The sequence below is a fragment of the Electrophorus electricus genome, chromosome 17, assembly GCF_013358815.1.
Source record: "Electrophorus electricus isolate fEleEle1 chromosome 17, fEleEle1.pri, whole genome shotgun sequence".
NCBI lineage: Eukaryota > Metazoa > Chordata > Actinopteri > Gymnotiformes > Gymnotidae > Electrophorus > Electrophorus electricus.
Genome location: NC_049551.1, coordinates 17,618,518 through 17,637,421, shown reverse-complemented (window position 1 = coordinate 17,637,421; position 18,904 = coordinate 17,618,518). Strand labels below are relative to the sequence as shown.

The 18,904-nt window shown below is 40.0% G+C and overlaps 1 protein-coding gene across 1 annotated transcript; it reads left to right on the top strand.

Annotated features, from left to right (window-relative positions):
• The first annotated feature begins 502 nt into the window (after nt 1-502).
• Nucleotides 503-16,032, top strand: slc4a5b (solute carrier family 4 member 5b). The gene is given in 25 exon segments (XM_035535554.1): nt 503-602; nt 2,241-2,376; nt 2,727-2,887; nt 3,030-3,185; nt 3,678-3,733; nt 7,122-7,279; nt 7,421-7,508; nt 7,956-8,110; nt 8,325-8,456; nt 8,880-9,054; nt 9,949-10,082; nt 10,305-10,576; nt 10,841-10,905; nt 11,169-11,360; nt 11,649-11,762; nt 12,055-12,077; nt 12,079-12,166; nt 12,359-12,520; nt 12,739-12,917; nt 13,046-13,118; nt 14,084-14,152; nt 14,243-14,416; nt 14,724-14,888; nt 15,337-15,447; nt 16,014-16,032. Coding segments are annotated over 24 exon segments (3,108 nt in total). The 3' UTR covers nt 15,418-15,447; nt 16,014-16,032.
• The last annotated feature ends 2,872 nt before the right edge of the window (nt 16,033-18,904 follow it).

The window sequence follows — 18,904 nt, the reverse complement described above, 5'->3', positions numbered from 1 at the left end:
TTTTTGGCAGCAAACACCCAAGATGGGTTTGGTGTATAAAGAGGGTTATTCAGACAGAAAATTACCCCTCAAAATCTGTAACTAGATGTAGGGTTTGGGTTATAGGTACAGACTGCAGCATAAAAGTAGGGCAGAGTGGCCAGCAATGAGAAGAGGAGGGCTCACAGGAGGTGGAGAAGGAGAAGGAGAAGGAGAGCTCTTGTTACGTCGTTCATGCATAAGGCACTTTGGTCTCTGCATGTTAGTTTTGCTACGGCAGGGTTTGAAAAGAGCATAGACGGCAAGACAGCACAACATGATCAGCAAGAAATGACCAAAATGATGCAGTCTAGATTGATAAATGAAAAAAGAACAGGAAGTGGGAAAAATAGAAAGTTCCTAAAGGAATAATAAAGAAGGACAAAGGAGCACAGAGCAAGAGACCTGTGACTGGGCCGTTTGTGCCAAATAGTCCTGAAATATTCCTGATCACATTGTTGCTCATTTGTGAAGTAACTGAAGGATGGATCAGGGAAGTTCTGACTCAGCAGCTGTGTCATGCAGAGTTCTTGACTCTGTTCCTCCCTTCTCCTCAACTCTGGACTCCTGCACTCTTCTACCAAGCATCTACAAAGGTAAACTCATGGACCTTCACCTTCAGACCTTCTATTCTTCATAGGCTTCTTCTTACCCTCATACGTTTTTCCTTTCAAACACATGCACAGTGCTGCACTCAAAGTCAGGATGGCATCTGCTTCTCTTCTTTTTAGACTTTTAAACACTTTTCTGTTTGCACAATGCTAATTTTTTAGTGGTAGCATTAATGTAATTAATTATTCCATACTGTTCAGTCTATAAAGTCATAATGTAAATGGGTGTATTAGCCAAGTCATAGTTGTTAATGTAAGGTACCTTACAGATCCAGAAAGCACTGCTACGAACTCAACTGCAGTGTGTTTGGAGTATTTTCAACAATCTCAGTCAACCATATATCTGAAGTGCTGAATCATTTCATTTCATCCTCTTGCTTGAAAGGCAAACAACTAAACGTTTGTTGTGAACATGTAACCATATTTCTTAATGGAACATAGTAAATTTTCATTTACTGCCCCCTTTAAACAACCCAAGGTGAAAAACAAAGAAATATGTTTTTTGATGGCTGGAAAGCACGAGTGTACATTAAGCCGTAGTATTAAAGGCTGAAAGTGGCATACCACAGGCAAGCACTTCTGTGCTTATGCCATGGGATCAGTAGGATTACTAGCAGTCTGTGCCTAGAGGAAAACACCCACACATTAATAATCCCTTGAGGCCTTGGTGCAGGAGTTCCAGACTTACACTCACCCAGTGTGCTGTGGCCAATCCAGGGTCAGCAGACGTTACCGTGGAAATGGATTTTCTACATGAAGTTGGTGTCATTTTTTATTCTTTTAGTCAATATTAATAATGAGTATTTACCGCTCTGACTGGTGCTCATATAGAATAGATCCAACTTTAGTTAAGCAGTTAAGCATGAGAAAAGAAGGAGATATAATGACATGATTTTAGTAAATAAACAAACAAACAAACCAATAAATAAAGATACATAAAATCATACATTAAAATCTATTCATGTTAGTTTTTCATATAGTGTGTCACCCTGTCAAAGGCACCCTGGGTTGGTTTGTGGTTTGTATACACCAAGGTCTAATTTATTGGCAACTATGAGCTTTCAGCTCATGACAAGCTTACGTTTGGTTTAGCAGTTACACTGTACACTGCTGAAATCGCTGTAATATGTTGGAATTATTGTTGTCATTATCAGAAGCACTGTAATTTCTGTAGTCTGGCATTTCCTATCAGGAACTCACAGATGTAGCAAAAAAAGATGGTTATTCTGAATGAATATAAAAGAATAAAACGGAAATACAGAAAATACTTGTTTGATATTTTTGATAGGTAGCACTTTACAGCTTGCTAATACGTGCTAATACTCTGGCCATGTTCCCTCAGGAGTTTTGTATTGAATATGTAATCACTTGGTGCTGATTTGTATTAAACCCTGTGATTCATGTGTGTGTATTTCTGTGTGTGTGTGTGTGTGTGTGTGTGTGTGTGTGTGTGTGTGTGTGTGTGCGCGTGTGTTTGCATGTGTGTGCGTGCTTGTGCGTGCTTGTGCGTGCTTGTGTGTGCATGTGTGTGTTTGTGTGTGTGTGTGTGTGTGTGCTTGTGTGTGCACGTACGTGCATGTGTTTGTGTGTGTGTGTGTGTATGTGCACCAGTCTCTCCGGCTGCTCAGTCTCCTGAGAGACTGAGCTGCATCCTTCCAGATGAAGATGGCCCCACACCGACGCTCTTCACTCAAATGGACAGACTGCAACATGAAGGTGGTGAACTGGAGTGGAAAGAATCTGCCAGGTAACACACACCCAGTACACATTCATACCTGTTTATACACACACATTTAGAAACACATACATCATACATCATATTAACACAGTTATGCTTGTTATAAACTCTTAAAATGTCCCAAATTTAATGGCGTGTTATTCGTTATTTAAGATGTCTATTATATTACAAACCAGTGCAATTGTGAGCTGAACAGGACAGAGTGATGTTTTTCCCATGGTGCAGTTAAGGAATATGAGAGAATAAATGTTTTTTTCTTCATTTCAGTTCTGTTTTTTACTGCTGTATTGGTCAGCGTTATCCCCTTCTTCAAATAACATCACACACAATCATGCTGTTGAGTTTTTCTGTCCCCTCAGGTGGGTGAAGTTTGAGGAGAAGGTGGAGCAGGGTGGAGAGAGGTGGAGCAAGCCCCATGTTTCCACACTCTCACTGCACAGTCTGTTTGAGCTACGGACCTGTTTGCAGACTAGCAGTGTTGTGCTGGGCCTGGAGGCTCACTCGCTGCCTCAGATAGTCGGTGGGTTTTTTTAATATCCAGCAAAAAAGGATGACCAGCCTCTGGACAGTGTGGCGATTAGAGGAAAGACAACTCCAATGATCCTATGTTTGTTTTTCTTTCATATCATCAGTGTGCCTCTGTGTCTCTCTCTCTCATCCAGATGAAATAGTGGAGAAGCAGGTCCAGGATGGTCTGATTGCTCCACAACTCAAAGAAAAGATCACTTTTGTCCTGCTGAGGAAGCATCGACACCACACCAAAAAGTCCATCCATCGCTCACTGGCTGACATTGGAAAACCCAGCCCCTCAAACAAAGGTCTCGCTTGGACATGTTATGGGTGTGGGAGAGTCGCTATACCAGCTCTGTCCAACTTCACAGAAAATCAGACAAAAACAGATAATTAACCAATGATAAAAGTAATATTCTCATGCACACTCAAACCTTCTTCCCATTCATTTGTTAAATTATTTCTTTTTGATTAATGATCTCATCTCATTTTCTCCCTCCCTGGCATTCCCATTCCTACTGGTCTATCCCACATTCTGGCTCTCTCTGTATTTGTCTCTTACTCTGTCTTCCCCTCCTCTCCTCTCTTGTGGTTGTTTTGTCTTACATTATCTGGCTGCCTTTCAAATAATGTGTTTATAATACACAGTTTGCTTGCCTGTTTGAGATATAATGACTTTACTGATAAAGCAAAATTTGAGTCATATGATATATTGTGATTATTAGGCTTGTTCTCTTGGACTGAGAATTCACCTTATGCTGCCACAATCAGGAATGATGTTTGCATTATTTGTATTTCAGATCATGATCAGAGTCGTAGTATGGATGACATCTCAGTCACTCCGACCACTGAGCAGGTATGGGTTGCATCTAGGAACAAAAGAAAGGGCAGACATCTTTGTGTCTGCTGTGTGTCTGTGCTGATGAAGTGGGTGTTAATCAGGAGAGAATTAGCAAGCGATGTACCAGTCACTGATTCATCTGGCCTTGGTTGGTATGAGCTGGAGAGTTTGTGGTAATTTGGACATTCATGGGGCTGTGAATATGGCCCTTGCGGGAGTTCATTACAGCCGAGGACATGCATGAGGTGGAACGTTCCGGGTTAAGGGAGCAAGAGGACAGGGACCTGCAGGGTCTTTTCCAATATCCGTACAAGTCATACAGACAGTACGTCAACACTAAAGCAGGGGTGCTTATTCTTATTTTATTTTCCTTTGTTTAATTTCTTAGATGATTGTACCCATAAATAAATAATTTGAAATAAAACAAAGTAAGAAAGTAAATGACTCGTAAAGTCTGGGCAGGGAGAGGGGGAGTTTGTGGTAAGCAGATGGCTACGCTGCTCAGCGTGGAGTTTAAAGTAGCGCTGGTCACCTCCCAGTATGAGCCTCAGCACACTTTAATGGGTTTCTGGCCCTGAGGAGGACACACAGTGCTCACTTTGGTCTTTCCACTCCCTCTCGGCCTGATCACAGTCCCCCTCCAGAATTTTTATCAGCTACATCTCCTCAGAGCTCGCAACTGTGGCACTGTGTCCTAATCAAAGATATTTTGGGCCATTTTTGTTCGAACAACAATTCATCTAAGAATGAAATGTTGGAGAAACAATTCCCAAAATCACAGATTCCCCATTTTAGGAAGGATATACAGTGCACTCCACTGAGCAAAGGTTATTTATTTAATGTTGTGGGTTTGGGCCGCCGAGCTGCTAGACGGCAGACAGCACTTCTCTGCTACATACACATGACAAGCCTCCTCTTATAACCAGAAACTGACGCCACTACTCTGTAGTTCTGCTTTTCCTTAGACAGGCAGACAAAGCCAGTCTGTTGTTGATAAGTGTTACAAAGTTGTTCCACGAACACAAGGGCCATATGTACCTTACAACTTTAAAGAACACACAACAAAGCAAACAGCTTACATAGTCCTTTATTTATATTGTCTTAATTCTTATATCAATCTATATTAGTCATGTAGTAGGGTTAGCAGTTCTTGATAAATGTTTATGCAGCTAAGATATAAAGTAATCAATATGAACTTGCTAACACTGTGACTAAATTAATATGTGAAATCAAAATAGGGATCAATGAAATTAAAATGTCCTCACAGCATTGACTTACTAGATTGAAATGTGTAATTATCTTATTTTCTATAAAGTTCCAAGGATCTTAAATCCACGATTGCTTTCTGATTAGGTGATTGTTGATCTCATGGTGATGTGTTAATGTCTACATGTACCTCACCAGACTTTTTTCCCTCTCCTTGTAAATTGGTCAGTCCTGATATAAAGCTAAAGCTCATCTAAGCTCAGTTCTCACCATTAACCATTACATTTTTGCCACCAAACTTTTTTTAAAGCTGTTTTACTTGAACAGTCTCTTCGAGTCGAAGCAATTTAGGAAGCGAAAACAAACCATTGAGTTAAAGCTAACCTAACAAGTGTAGCCTACTGTAGAATTCTTCAAATCAGCGTCGGTACGGTCATATATGTAAGCTTGAAAAATCCCATTTCTCCATATTTGCACTAATTTAGATTTAGTTCTGCTTGAGAAGCAGGTTAAGAGACTTGGAAATAGGAATATTTAGTACTATATTAAGACCATGCCTGGTCCTGAACTTTCAATTCATAAGGAATGTTTCCTTTCCTTCTATTTTACATTTCTATCATTTCTTTTATAGTTGTAAAAAGTGAAACACTAATTTGTGCAGTTTTATTGATTTGTATTCTTGGACAGGTGATCATTTTGAAAATATCACATAGTTCCTACACTTCCAGTATATTTTTGCTAAAGGTTTCTCTTCAAAATTACAAGAAGTTGCTATTCTCTTATGAAAGTTGCTTTTCCCAGCCAACATAGTCATTGCTAAGTTTCAAGTCCATCAGTGATTTCTTTGTATTAGAAATGACATAATTTCCCAAATGTAGTATTTGATGTTCATTCTTTATTTTCATTAAGAATCCACATTACTTGCTGTTCTTTCATAGACAGACATTATGTCTCCAGGCTGATTTATTTGTATTGAATCCAAAGGTCTGAGAAAAGGATCAAAGAATCCACATTCACAGCTTTCTGCTGAGTCCCAGCAACTGGAAACATTTAACTAATTAAAACCTCTATTATCTGTCCCAGATCTAACGTGGTAGGTCGGAACACAAAGAGTACTATTCCATAATACGTTCACAACTAGAATGGTCACATTGACCTTATTTTCATATTAATGTAATCTTCCATACTACGTGTTGATAAAGGACAAATGATTTGACTGGTATAGAGGGCTCTGTATGACTAGTGTCCTAGTTGGACACCAAGTGCCAACCCCCTTCCCAAAAACTATTGTAGGACTGTAATCTTACAGTGGTCTTAAATAATTTTTTTAGTATATGTAACAGCCCGAGTGCCACCAGGCGCTGAGCAGGAAGCACAAACTATGCAACATTTAATGAAATAAAACATAAAAACATAAAACATGACACTTGTGACACTCACACATAACAACACTAATGGACAGGAATACACAAACAGTATAAACAGTAACAATGACAACATAAAATGATACAAACGCTGGATTACACTAACAGGGGCTACACAGTCATTGACACTACCATTCTAAACAGACACTAACAATGACCAACCATGAGGCCCACACTGACAGGGGTTTAAATAAACAGACACACACCCAACATTAACCCTGTGCAGGTGCGTGCCATCATGGTGGGCATGGCAACAAACGTAAATTCCCCTGCACACGGCAGGCCATACCACGTAAACCGGGGGGGTTGGAGGAGCATTCCGTGACAGTACACCTGTAGCATTTCAATTTATCCTGTGTTCATCCTACTTTGTCCCCTTACATGAGCCTGAACATTGACATGGTAGCAAATAGCCACAAAAGGAAGCAAGTTAAGGCCAGAACATGAGAAGAACATGAGAAGAACAATAGAAGAACGTGAGAAGGGTGCTTGTTTATTCCAGGCAGAAAGTGAACTAACTCTGAAACCAACATTAGGATCTTAAGAGGCGACTAAGCACTAACCATACCACAGCCACGTGCCCTCTGGAGACAATAACAGGGTGTTCTGATTAGGCTGTCAGTTTGTGTGCTTGTATGCGTATGTGTGTATACCTAAACTAACCCTCAGTGGTCATAATGCCAACGCTGTGCTTCACTGGTGTACTTAGTGTGCAATTCAGATTACAAACTACCTGATCTTACTTCTAAATCCACTGTAATGTTGCTCACCAGCTCAAGAACAAGTTCATGAAGAAACTCCCCAGAGATGCAGAGGCGTCTAATGTGCTGATTGGAGAGGTGGACTTCCTGGAAAAGCCCTTTGTGGCCTTCGTCCGACTTGCTCAAGCAACTACGTTAGGTGGCCTGACTGAAGTTCCCATGCCAAGCAGGTAACAAGCTCAGTGCAGCCTCCACATCTTTATGTGGCTGTGCTCCAGTCCTGAGTACTGCATCTTTCAGCACTTTGTGTTGTCTCAGTACTGTACGTTTCAGCACTTTGTGTTGTCTCTGTACTGTTGTTCTTTAACTAGGTTTCTGTTTGTGTTGCTTGGTCCTCCTGGGAAAGCCAAGTCCTACAGTGAGATTGGCCGCTCCATTGCCACTCTCATGGTTGATGATGTAAGCATCAGCAGACGTATTATTTTCCTCAGATCTAAACAGTGAGAGGCACATGAGATTAAAGGTGTTTTAAACCATGTGAGATGCACATGAGATTAAAAGTGGTTTAAACAGTCAGATGAGATTAAAGGTGTTGTGGATACACAGTCTTCTATTACTGTTCCTCAAACTTCTCCTACATTGTGACTCTAGGAAAGATTACAACTTTTATATTGTAAACTAGTTATGAATAAGAAAAAAAATGGAAACACTGGAATAAATTACAGTGATATATTTAATACATCTTATTTGCATAATGTTCATGCTGAATTATGGTCTTATAATAAATAGAATGATCTTTTTTTTTAAATGTGCAAAAATATGAGAGATGGCATGTAATACATGAATCACAGACAGCCCAAAAATACATTTTCTTGTAATGAAGTCTCTGCCTCCTGGTTTGTCCAGCTCTTCAGTAGTGTGGCATATAAGGCCAGAGGTTGTGAGGACTTGATTGCAGGAATTGATGAGTTTCTGAATGAGGTGACAGTACTTCCACCAGGAGAGTGGGACCCAAAGATCCGGATTGAACCCCCAAAGAAAGTGCCTTCAGCAGAGATGAGGTATGAGTGTGAGGACCATGTATGGACCATGTGGACCATGTGGACCATGTGGACCATGATCAGTGGTCATAATGCCATCTGGACAATATGCATTAATGACAATACTCTGGCTTTGGCTAGCAAACTTACTTTCTCTCTCTCTCTCTCTCTCTCTCTCTCTCTCTCTCTCTCTCTCTCTCTCTCTCTCTCTCTCTCTCTCTCTCTCTCTTTGCAGGAAGTCATTTTTTACATTAAATGAGTCAGGTCAGGCAAACAGAAGTGCAGGAGGAGTAGGATTAGCAGCTGCTAATGATGAAGAAATGCCTCCCTCTCACAAGCTGGGAGAAGAACTGACCTTCACTGGGAGGTAGGCCATAAAGCCTGATCACATTCTCTGCCTCTTTATGCATTTGCATGGGGAAGGGGTTGGTAGACTGCAATGATTGCACATCTGTGGTGCTGTTTACAACCTTTGGTTCGACATTGTGTATGTGACATACATTCTGTGGTGGTCTTTGTTTTGTGTATATGTCGTAGATTCTGTGGTGGTTTTTGTGTATGTGTTGTAGCTTCTGTGGTGGTCTTTGTTTTGTGTATGTGACAGATTCTGTGGTGGTCTCTGTGTATGTGACAGATTTTGTGATGGTCTTTGTGTATGTGACAGATTCTGTGATGGTGTTTGTGTATGTGACAGATTCTGTGGTGGTGTTTGTGTATGTGATGTAGATTCTGTGGTGGTCTTTGTGTATGTGATGTAGATTCTATGATGGTCTTTTTGTATTTGACGTAGATTCTGTGGTGGTCTTTGCCTTGATGTCAAACGGAAACTCCCTTGGCTGCTGAGTGACTTCTATGAGGGCTTCCATGCCCAGTGCATCTCGGCTGTGCTGTTCATCTACCTGGGTTGTGTCACGAACGCCATTACTTTTGGGGGCCTCCTAGGAGACGCTACTGACAACTACCAAGTAACATTCTTTAGTACATTGCCGTAAGAAGCTCAGGCTCACCTTATATTCTCAGATGTGCACCACACGTCGCTAGTAATGAAGCCATTTAACATATTGTAGTGTCAGTGAAGAAGACTTGGAAATGGGTAGATATTACAGATACAATTCTAAACACCACTTAAACTAAAAGAAAAAAGGATCAGGTAAACATCAAGACATTCACACAATCTGTCTGTCAACAGCAACATTTTAAACATGAATTCTAACTCAATAAATTTTCAGAGAGGTGCATGATTTATGGGTAGGGGCACCATCAGCGCTCCCCCCTCAGAGATCTGACTCACATTTGCAAAATATGCTTCTATCTGATATATTACATTAGGTATCGTGCATTTTGATCAATAATGTTTATTTTTACAACAGTTCATGTGAAAGAAACACATCCTCATCGAGTCCCTCTCCACTTCTCCTGACTAGCCCACTGCCCCAAGTCCATGGCCAATGCCAGAATATCTTAATCATTGTTTTATAAGTAAAGTGTTGTGGGAAAGGTCCTTAGGGACAAACTTCCCTCTCCCGACACAGCAGTGCCAGGGTTTATGGTTCTGTATGTATGAGGGTAGGACTGAGCATTTAGTGCGTTCCTCCATACATCTTAAGCTGTGCTTCTGTTAGTAGTGGTTTGAAAAAAATTGTCCATTCTCTACACATTATGGGTGCAGTGCACGCAACCTCCCTCTCCATGTTCAGTCAGTCATGCACAAGACAAGACTTGCAGATTATTCTGAGATAATAAGTGAAAAGAAATCATAAAGGAAAACATAAGTGAACCTAGTCTGGAGCTTCTTTTAAAGCACAGGGAGGCTGGCGCTTGGAGTATCTTGATTCAGACGTTCCTTTTGGGTCCTCTAGGGTGTGATGGAGAGCTTCCTGGGAACGGCTCTGGCAGGAACAGTCTTCTGTTTGCTTGGAGGTCAACCCCTTATCATCCTAAGCTCCACAGGGCCTATACTGGTGTTTGAAAAGCTACTCTTTGAGTTTTGCAAGTGAGTGCAAAAAAGTGTTGGCCTTAAGTGTTGGTTTAGAATTTGTTCAGTGTAAGAAAGCCAATTTGAATTTTAGTTGAAAAATGAAAAATATTTGACTTTCACAAAGTGTTTACATGTACTATGTTCATCGGTTCATCTCTTGGTGAATATCAGTTTGTAATGTCATGGGTTCATGGATCTCCTGCTGAACTCAGTTGTCTTGGCTGCATTGACTCTCAGAAACAATGACATCGACTACTTGGAGCTGCGTCTATGGATTGGCCTGCACTCCTGCCTTCAGTGTCTGGTCCTGGTGTCCTCAGATGCTAGCTACGTGATTAAGTACATGACGCGCTTCACAGAGGAAGGCTTCTCCAGCCTTATCTCATTCATCTTCATCTTTGACGCCATCAAGAAGATGGTGGGAGCCTTCCAGAACTACCCTATTAACACGTACTTCACGCCTGACTCCATCACAGCCTACAAGTGTGAATGCCGGGGCCCAGGCCAAGGTGGGCCTAAAGCGCAAATGTCTTGGTTACATTTCACAGACTTTTTGGAGAGGACAAGGGGACATGATCCATTTTAGAGATTGGTCATCTTGCCTATTGGTCATCATCTGTCTTGTATTTGGTGTTGTTTCACGCACTCAGTTCAGTTGCTGCCTGATCCTAAGTGTCACTAAATGCCACAGAGTTTCTCTAAATAGTCCTGAAAATGCCCTAACTCACATGTTATGTTCTTAATATTCTGTATCCTTCCTTTTTTTGTAATAGTGACTTCAGTGGTTCTCAATTCTTCATCTTTAGTAGTCCGAGACAACCTGACTGCTTACTCCTTGGTAAGAGCAGACAGGAAAACTGTCCATGGAATTTTTCTTTATTACTGGAGCAGTGCTGAGCTGCTGCAGTTGTAAAGGAAAGATATCAAACTTATTTTAAATAAAGGGAAATTAATTCAAAGTCATTTTCTTAGGAATGATTTCTTATAAATATTTTTAGATTTTTTAATGTTCATATAGTTACATTGCCTCCTTTTTCCTTTTTACCTTCCTGTATTTGACTCTCTTCCTTTGTATATGTATTTAACCTCAACCCTGCTCAGTACAATGCCACAGGTATGGATTGGAGCCAACTGAGTAAGAAGGACTGTCTGAAGTATGGCGGCGCCCTGGTGGGCAAGTCCTGCAACTACATTGCTGACCTGGCTCTCATGTCCTTCATCCTGTTCTTTGGAACATATACCATGACCATTTCACTCAAGAAATTCAAATCCAGCCAATACTTCCCCACCAAGGTCAGACTAGATTTGTTTTGGTCTAGGATTGCTTTCTGTGATGACTGAGCTGGGATTTTTTTTGTTATATAATATTAATGATAATAATAATTATTATTGTTATATGTTGGGCTTTTTATTGCTGTTTTTATTATTATATGTATCCTGTTTGCTTAAACATAAAACAGTAAGGTTGACAGGACAGGCACGAGGCGGTCCCTTTTCCTACATTTTATATTTATGCATGTGTTTAGTTTTGCCAGTTTTGATCCCTGTTCCCATCTTCCCATCTACCTCCATATCCCTCAGTTTCGGACCTTCATCGCAGATTTTTCCATTATCATTTCCATCCTGGTCTTCTGTGGCCTGGATTTCCTGGTTTCCCTGGACACTCCCAAACTGCATGTCCCCAGTGAGATCAAGGTTGCCCGACTCTCCTACTCTGTCATAATCGTGTTCTCAGACAGACCTTTTCTTCACATTTATACTACTTACCTGTTTCAGAATTAACTTGAAATCTAAGTCTTTTGCATAATCGACCGTGGACTACCACAGCTGTCTACAGCAGTGTTGTGAGTTCTGCATGTCATTGTCTTGCCTCTAACACCAGGCCTTCAGTCCTCTTTTTTCTTTGTCTTCCTGTACATATATATATCTGCCTACATGTCTCCCTTTATATGTAGACATGTTTGTGTATTTCTTTGCAAATGTGTAGCTTCGGAAACTCATGAGTGATTACCATCTTCACATCAATCATGGCATTTGTTGGTCTTGATATGTTAACGGGGCTTGATACACCAAAGCTTCTTGTGCCCTCAAAGGTTAAGGTATGAGCATGGTTAACTCAGCTTATACACTGATTATGTCCCTGACATTTCCACTGACATTATAATACACTGGTTTGATTTGTTACGAACATATAAAGACCATATTACTGGCTACTAATTAAAAATAGTCCTGGACTAAAATTATAAGTGATTTCTTTTATTTACTCATTTGTTCCATCTCTCTGTCTGTAGCCCACCCGGCCAGACCGCAGCTGGGTGGTCCTGCCCTTTGGGAAGAGCCCCTGGTGGATTTACTTGGCCAGCTTTGTGCCAGCTCTTTTGGTTACAATCCTCATCTTCATGGATCAACAGATCACGGCTGTCATCATCAACCGTAAGGAGAACAAACTCAAGGTACAGAAGTAAATTAGAGGAGAGTCTTTTGGTTTTCCTTAAATAAATATAATACATCATTAGAGAATGCATGCTGTATTTGTAGACAAAAAGTGACCTGAAACTAAATGTTTTTCTACTTTTGTATTTACATGATAGAGACTAAAACTATAGATTTTGTTGTGTTCCCCATTTGTATTTTGTATCCGATTTTTCTTTTACATGCTGGACTTGTGCAGAAAGGCTGTGGGTACCATTTGGACCTGTTCTGGGTGGGGCTCCTCATGGCTGCCTGCTCTTTCCTGGGCCTGCCTTGGTACGTGGCAGCCACCGTCATCTCCATTGCTCACATCGATTCTCTTAAGATGGAGAGTGAGAGCAGTGCCCCAGGGGAACAGCCACAGTTCCTCGGTGTACGGTGAGCGAGCTTTACAATAATCTGAAAGCATTTATCACATATAATTGGCTGGATATTTCTTTGTGGCTTCTTGAGAAACAATAGTTTCTGTGTCTTGTTGGCCACACCTTTTCTCTTGTCTTTCACAGGGAGCAGAGGTTGACAGGTATCTTGGTTTTTGTACTTACTGGGGTCTCAATTTTCCTCGCTCCCATACTGCAGGTGAGACTTGGGACTGAGATTTTAACATTCAGAGGTGTGTCAGGTATGACTTTTGTAGTATTTACATAAGTACATAAATGACCATTGCATGGGATTTTGCATCTGGTCTATTGTGCAGTGGGCAGTGGTAGCTCAGTGGTTAAGGTACTTGACTTGGGAGGTTGCTGGTTCAAGTTCCACCACTGCCAAGTTGCTCCTGTTGGATCCCTGAGCCCTTAACCATCAATTGCTCATGTTGTACTCAGTCATAATTGTAAGTCGCTTTAGATGAAAGTGTCAGCTAAATGTCTATTGGATTTTGCATCTGGTTTACCAGAAGCCTTGCATGAGCAATACCTACCAAATACTTAATCCTTTCAAACTGTCTGAGCTAATTTCAAGATAACTATTATACATCCATGAAAGGCTCAGGACTTTTCTTCCAACATATTTTGTCATATGTGCTAATTACTTAGAATAATTTCTATTCTGTCTCCTCGTTCAGTCTGAATTCTAAGACTTTTGTCACCTGACAGGGGAGGTTGGTCAATGGAGGCTTTGACCTTCTTTGACCTTCAGGCTGTTAAACCTTCCCTGCATTTGAAAAGACCTTTCTGAAGGAAGTAAATTTGTCTGAAAGCACTTCTGCACATTTCATCACAGAAGTGTTTTGAAAATGCTTCCAAGCAAAAGTGTAAGCCCCGCTAAAGAAAAGCCATTTTCAAAAGCCTTTTTTCCGCATTTCCAATTTTATATTTTGAATTAAATGAGTGCTCAAATCCCACATATTGATTTTTTAAACTTGGACTGTTGATGAGCCATAGACAAGCATGGGGATAAATAATAACTTTTCCATTATGTAAACCTACATTTCTTTCTTGAATTGTTCTTAGATCAGAATTCTTTCATCAGATTTTATTAAACAGCCCTTGATGCCTCTTGCTTCATAATGTTATATTATTAACCAGTTTGCTGATGTTTTCCAGTACATTCCCATGCCTGTACTCTATGGGGTGTTCCTGTATATGGGAGTATCCTCTCTCAGTGGCATTCAGGTACAAACACACACACATACACACACACACATTTTTGTTCATATCTCACCTCAGTCTTAATAAATATTCAATCTCACTCATATTGTGTAGTTCTGGGAGAGGATCAAGCTATTCCTGATGCCAGCCAAGCACCAGCCAGACTTTGTTTTTCTCCGCCATGTTCCCCTGCGCCGTGTGTATCTCTTCACTCTTGTACAGATTACCTGTCTGGTTGTGCTCTGGACCCTCAAGTCTACTGTGGCAGCTATAATCTTCCCAGTCATGGTAAGAGCTTAGCTGTACTGCAGTGGCTCACCTGGTAGAGCAAGAACGTGTAAGGTGCTAGTAACAACAAGGTTGTGCGTTTGATTCTGAGGGAATACATGCATGCTCATAAATGTATGAATGTTGCTCTGGTTGATAGCACCTGCCAAATACTGAAAATGTATTGCAAGGGCTTAACTTTTAAACTTCACAATGTTCTTGAATCAAACTAGTGTATTTTTTTCAAAGCTGAGGATATTGGCAGATGATATTTTGCATTTTCAGAGACTTGAACCCTTAATGAGTTGTGGCTACATCCGGTTTGCAGATTCTTGGACTGATGGTGGTCAGGAAGATTCTTGACCTGGTCTTCTCCCAGCGTGACCTGGCCTGGCTGGACGATATCCTCCCCGAGAAAGACAAGAAAAAGAAGGAAGATGAGAAGAGGGAGAAAAAGAAAACCAAGGGCAGAGACTGTGACGATGATGAAGAGGTGTGCAGGCACGCGTCTCCTAAGCACAATAACACCCTCACCCTCTTTGACACAATCTTAATTGGTCTGTGTTTTGCTATTGATTATTAATATATTTATATACATTGATATACAGTATTAGTATATTATTCATATATTAATATATAGTACTATTAGTTTATTATATATTTATTAATACAATAACTTTTCTGCTTTTGTCCTGCAGTTTTGCTGAATATATAACATTTACTAAAAGCTCTGTTTGTCACATCTGTCTGATCCAACCCACTGTTTTGTGCTTTTCTCTGGGGCTTCCCAGTCTCATGTATTTACTCTAGAGGGGCTTGTCTGGCTGGGTTCCCTTTCCTGTTTGCTGGTTGTCTTGCAGTTGCTTTGTGTGTAATGTACATAGGGGAGCTACTAAATGTTCCTTTGTGGTGACCATGTGTGGGTTCTGTGTCTCTGCCAGTCGAAATGTCCCAGAAAGAGTTCCTGCTCAGTGAAGATCCCCATGGAACCACTGGATCTACCATCCGTCGTCCTCCCCTGACCTCACTAACACATCTCCCTGCATATAACTGTGAGCTCCTTCCACTGTCATTATCATACACAACCACGTGCACCCGGTTACAGCATACATCTGAGGCTTAACATCAAAGTGGGAGATTATTCAAACTGGTGACTTTGGAGAGTGATGGTGCTTGAAAATTAATTTTTGATTTGTTTGTTTTAGTGACAAATTTAGCATATTTGCTATAAAAATGAAGCATGTTTCTTACTTATGTAGCCACAATGGATGTTTAAACAAATAGAATCAAGCCTTTTGCTAATAACTAAATAAGACTCAAATGTACAGTAATGTGATCATTTGAATATGAGTAGAAAGTGGCCAGATAGCATTGTTGTTTTTGTTGTTCCTCAGTCTAACTTTACGCAATAACAATTAATACCGCATTTTTTTGTTGGTGGTGATTTTTGACATCAGTTACTTGGAAATGTATACTCTAATGCTACTATAGCTTTGTTCTGTAACTACTGACATATGTGTCTCATCTCTGTGTTCTTTCTCCATTTATCTTTGTCCTGGCCCTTTTATGTGTGTACGTGTGTGTACGCGTGTGCGTGCATGCGTGTGTGTGGATATAGAGAAGAATCACCCTTATTCCCTCTGCACACCCCTTGATTTAGACTCAGTCTTCAGATTCTGGATGTGAACATCAAGTGAACATTCCATACAGTGAGCTGATGATCCCACCTGGTGTTTATGCAGCAAATTAAATATATGGAATCTCTAAATTGTTTATTTTTGTCATGTTCTTACCTAAATAACATAGGTGTTAATTGAACACATTTTTTACATTTACAGCATTTGGCAGATACTATTATCCATACTATATTTGTCAGCGTGTGTGTGTGCTCTCTGTGGGGGGTGTTATAGTCATGACTAGGTGTGGACTCTTCCTTATAGTGGCGTGATGTGACAGGACGCTACAGGAGTTTTTGTGTTTATATTGCTCTGCCGTGAACCCTGAATGTGGAGCAACTCAAACTAAACACCCAGTGTAAATGCTTTTTAAAATAAGATATGGCTCACATCTTTCATCCATTTTTTAAATGTTTTCTGATCATGGTCAGAAGACTGGACGTGTCCTGGTCAGGACACTAATAGGAAGTAGGAGCAGTTAAATTAGGATGTCTCTCTTTTTCATACATTAAACATTTTGCTTTCATTGCATGTCTGCAGTATAGGCTATTTTGTAGAATTGCAATTGCATGCTGGTTGGATTACATTTAAAAATGCAGGCACAGGTTCAGAAAATTCACAAGGTTATTAGTGTAATTACTCAATTATTGTAATAGTACTTCAGACCAATAACAATGTAAAAGTTATTGTAAAAGTACAATAATGTTGGATTAAATAAACACTAGTTTTGTGACTACATGGAGGTTTGTAAGTAAGAAGCTGATGTTTCGAAATGAACATCATGAGGCAGAGATCTGGTACTACTCAATGATACCAGTGTATTGGGCTGAAATATATAGGCACGTTCATACAGAATAAGAACAAGGGGTGTCTAGTGATTAAATGCAATGATATGAAGTATTTAATGAGATGAATCTCAGTTTGACTAAAGACTGCACATGTGATGTGGTGTGTTAGATGTTCAAAAAGACATGCAGCTACATAATTCCTATGCTGCAGACTGAATTTTATGCCTCATTCTTTTAATTGTAATTCTTATGCCTCAGTTTCCTTATGCTTGCCTACGTATCCTGAGGTGATATTATAATGAACCTTGAAAAGTGCTCAAATAGTGTTGCTTTCAGCTTTAAGAAATGAAGATCCTTTTTATTTACCAGTATGATTTTGTGTAAAACCATATTTACTAGAAACAAAATTAGATACTCCAACACAAATGGATCCTTTGACTTTGTTGAGAACAGAATGCTGTTTGTACATGTGAAGTGATACCTGATTGTGTTCAGTTTGGCTGTACAAAGTTTCTCTAAAATAACTTAGACAGCACCCTCAGCTTTGGTTGCTCTGCACACAAATGCAATGCATTCTTTGTTTCATATAAGAAGCCTGTTATTACTCATCCACTTGGGACATTTTTGTCTCTGTCTCACTCACTATTTCTGGAAGATTCTCTGTATTAGTATGTTGCCAGGTAGCTTTTATTCTGTGTGATCTATGAAATTCATTTCAAATGTACTGTCTAAGGTTGTGAGTAATGTCTCACCCGTTTAACATTATTAACTGTCATTTTTCCTTCCATGCCATTGGACCCTCTGTCTTTACTGACTACATCTCCTGTTTTGGCTAGTTTACCTTGCAGTATAATACCAATGCTGACACTGAGAATTTCCCATGATGGGTGTCATACTTCCCACATATTTCTATCCACACTGTGTATTTAAGTGGTACAATCATGTCCTGACCATAGAAACCCATATTTCTTGTAACGTCCTTTGATTGACTGCACCAATTGCATGCAGTAGAAGTGTACACAATGACTGAATATATCCACCATTATAAATCTACCCCCAAAACTGGACAGCTGTAGTGTCATTTGCATGTTCCCTTTTTTGACAATGCAGACCTAATGCCCAGTATTTCACACAAGTCACATGATAGCTTGGCTCTTCTCTCCATTCCATGGCTGTAAACCCTGCAACTCATCTGATTCACCAGCTGCTAAACGTGGATTCATTATCAGAGCGTCAGTACATGTTATCTGTGCCACCATTTACCAAATGATGATGATAGAAGGGCTTTGCCTCATTGCTCACTGAGTATGGCCAACTTATTTGTTACCATGGTCAAGGCAAATAATACATAAATGATAAATGGCAGTTATTTATTGCAACTTGTTCATCTGGTGACAACATTCAATGAACCAACCAGCCAATAAAGAAAGAAATTCAGGGTTTCCACAACTGCAGATTTCCTCTTCTTAAAGATCACAGTGATTCATCTTTTCATGCTGTGTTTTAATCTGTTCCCCAAATAATCACCAGTGTGGTGATGTTGTTCTCTTTTTATTGTCCATTTTTTTCGACACACTTGATGCTTCACAAAGAAATCTTGTAATCTTGTGCAATTGTGTGGGTGTGAAGATTTAATTCCCACCTTCTCCATTTCATACTCCAGTCCTTCAGGATGTCCACCACTCAGCTTTCAGAGATAACTGAACAGGAGGGAATTTACCCACATGGTAACCATGACACTGACATGAGCACTGAGACCACACTTTAACCAGACATATACACTGAAATGCTGAACCATATGGTCATTGGACAGCGCACTTTAACTGCATAGCTGCTGAATGGCACAGACATCCACAAGTTTTTAATTTAGCATTCTCTATAAGGACATTTAATACATACCATAATATTCAGCCACTTAAACTATATAATCTAAATATTCTAAATCCTGTTTTTGGTTGTTTTATTTTGTTTCTTTTTACATGATTGTATTTCTGTATTTGTCCTTTAAATACATTTAGATGTAAGAATTAAAAAAAAAAAAGTAT